The 2,970-nt window shown below is 31.1% G+C and overlaps 1 protein-coding gene across 1 annotated transcript in view; it reads left to right on the top strand.

Annotated features, from left to right (window-relative positions):
• Positions 1–787: 787 nt before the first annotated feature.
• LOC108914286 (gram-negative bacteria-binding protein 3) overlaps positions 788–2,970 on the top strand; it is a 23,492-nt gene continuing 21,309 nt past the window's right edge. The window contains exon 1 of the mRNA XM_018720061.2: positions 788–1,256. Coding sequence (XP_018575577.1) covers positions 890–1,256 — 367 coding nt within the window. The 5' untranslated portion in view covers positions 788–889. The remainder of the gene's footprint in view (positions 1,257–2,970) is intronic.

Raw genomic sequence — 2,970 nt, 5'->3', positions numbered from 1 at the left:
TTTATATTGCCACATATAGAATTTTCTCAGAAATCCATTTGTTAAAAAATATACAGGGTGTTCCATTTAAAAAATGTAATATTTGGCGTATCCCGTTTTTACTCATCGCCCTGTATGTTTCAAATTTTGTCCTTTCGGTTTTTTGATTCTGTACAACTTTTATATAAACTTTTTTTCTATATTATGAATAACAAGGGAGTTATTTTACTTACTCACACTAATGGCTCCATGAGTGGCGTAGAATTTAGAGGGAGGGACAGTTTAATGTTTCCTGAGGTACCAAAACTTTCTCTAAGTATGATAAAGAAGTAAGAAACTATATGTTTTCCAAGTGTTTAGAGTTAAATCTGTATATTTTGGCCCAAGAATTATTGACGTATTAATGATTAACCCTGTATATTTATCACTACAATTACCTTCATAGCACTTTTTTCTATAACTAACCTAAAAACTACCGTAGACAAAAATATTTATATTAGCTATTTCATATTTTATATTGTTAAATATCAGTTCCACTCAACAGTGTCCTAAATATTAGAATTTTAAATTATAATGTTCCTTAAAAATATATAATTGTTTCACTACATAAACCTAATTAGCACAATGTCAGTTATTTAACAGTCTCCCGTAGTAAACAAGAGTCACGTTTAATCAATATATTTGTTGCTAAATATCCCCATTCTCGAACCGATAAAGCGTTGACGTCAACGAACTGTGCTGCTCGGGACTAAAAATTTCAATGTACCCACCAACCAAACTAAAAGCAATTGAACCTCGGAAAACCCTAACTTTTATTTGCAGATATAAAAAGAATTATCTAGTAGTGCACTCGCATATATTATATCCATCCAATCCTGTTGCTGCAGTGGAGTGAAAGTGGTCGTTCAGAATGAAGCCCATCGCATATTTTTTCTTCGCTGTGATCCAGTCCGACTTGTTGTTGGCCTTGTATGTGCCCCAGGAGTACGTAGTTCCGGAACCAAAGTTCGAGGTGTACTCATCTGGTGGTTTTTCGGTGAGCATACCTCACGAAGATGGAATACAACTGTTCTCGTTCCATGGAAACGTCAATCGACCCATGGTTGGCTTGACGGCTGGTCAGTTTTCTAGAGATGTAGTGAGTAGGAACAATGACAGATGGGTGTACGAAAACAAGAACGCCAAATTGGAGCTAGGGGATGTGATATATTTCTGGGTGCTGATCATCAAGGATAACTTGGGCTATAGATATGACAATGGACAGTTTGTTTTCAAAGGTAACTTGTTTTTTCTGTATATTTGGCCAAAAAAATTTTATACGCGGAAAATTAATATGGACAGCAAATTTTAGTTCCAAATACTAATTGGGAGGCTTTAACTTTAACTATTCAAATAAATAACTAAAGGATCAGTAAAGGGGTCGAACTTAATTTTGCATAATCAGAAACATCTCATACTGAGAAAGTAGCTACTTCATCTTGACTGCACATTAACACTACAACACAAACACTATAAACGTTTCAAAAATTATTTGTTTTTGTTTTCAAAACTCAAATTGACACATACATGTGATATTTTGCTGTCTTGTGTATCTAGTTTTCATAAAAATATTATATGTATAATGTTATTATTTACTTCGCCATTTAGAATATTCCACAGACAACTATTAAAATTTAAAGAGTAATGAAATCCTCTCATAAGGAGAGATGTAATCAAATTCCTGTAATAAAGTAATATTTTATTCGAAAGATTACATTTTTGGAAACAAAATAGATACGTAAAAGATATGCTATTAGACAATTAATCAAAGACTTGTTGATAGAAGTTTTGAAAACATTGAAAATAAAAATAATTTAATGACAGCAACAGATTATTACAAATATAGTAAAAATATATTGTTCTCATTCAAAGTTTATCTGAAAAGTTAAAAAGGATTACGACACTCATAATTTTATTTATAATTAGTCATTTCTTTTGTAAAAGTTTATATATTCAAGGTGGCTTATTTTTTAAATGGAAAGAGATAATTTTTAAACTATTTTTGGGGAACTTCCAACATACAGGGTGTCCCGTTCATGTTTCCTCGTGAGAAAATAATAGGGGTAGTTCATGTAGCGTTTTTTTCTTAGACGTCCTGTTTTCGAGATACAGTGTGTTGAAGTTGTTACTTTCCAAATGGTTTTCCTTAATTATTATCTTTAAATCTGCTAAAGATAAAAATGTCAAAATTTATACACGAGTAAACATCAACTGTGAGTTAAGATGTTAAGAATAATGTGCAAATGGTTTCTTTCTGAAAATCAGTGTCGCCGATACAGGTAATTGGAGGGGTACAAACGATAAAAAAATATGTTAAAAGTCAAAATTTATTACATTTCTAAACGGTTCTGTAAACTCTAAAGCATATTCCAAAAAAAAGGTATACTTGCCGAAATTCGGTAGCAGGTACCATTTTCGATAAAAATGAAGTTGCATTTTTTTGCTGACATAAAGCGGCACAAGTACATTAACAAAATATTAAATTGAAAGAGGACTTCACCATTGACTGAGCTGAAGACATTTAGCTACCAACAGTATTTGCATTTAAGACTATAATTTTAATTTCTTACGTACCTATTACATGAAACAGTTAAATTGTAAGGTAACTGACCCAGTAATTGACACATTAAGGAATAATCTCATTTGACCTTATTTATTATTATTATTATTATTTATTATTATTATTTTATTTGACCTTTGACACCTTATGCATCTATGAAATAAAGGTTATAATGAATTACTTATACATTATTAGGTGTTATAGACTTTATGTTCCAATTGTATAGTAGGGAAGATTTGTTGTATAAAGACCAGTATCCGAATTTGTATATAACAATTGTATTAACAGAATTATTCGTTCTTATACAAAATATGTTTCCGTTTTTAACGTGTAAAACACATCTTATAATGGTTAAGTGATCGTCACCTCTCGGTGCATAATCGGTTATGATC

Source organism: Anoplophora glabripennis, unplaced genomic scaffold, assembly GCF_000390285.2.
Source record: "Anoplophora glabripennis isolate ALB-LARVAE unplaced genomic scaffold, Agla_2.0 scaffold901, whole genome shotgun sequence".
In the NCBI taxonomy this organism is placed as follows: domain Eukaryota; kingdom Metazoa; phylum Arthropoda; class Insecta; order Coleoptera; family Cerambycidae; genus Anoplophora; species Anoplophora glabripennis.
The sequence above is the reverse complement of the archived record's forward strand: the minus strand, read 5'-3'. Positions and strand labels throughout refer to the sequence as shown.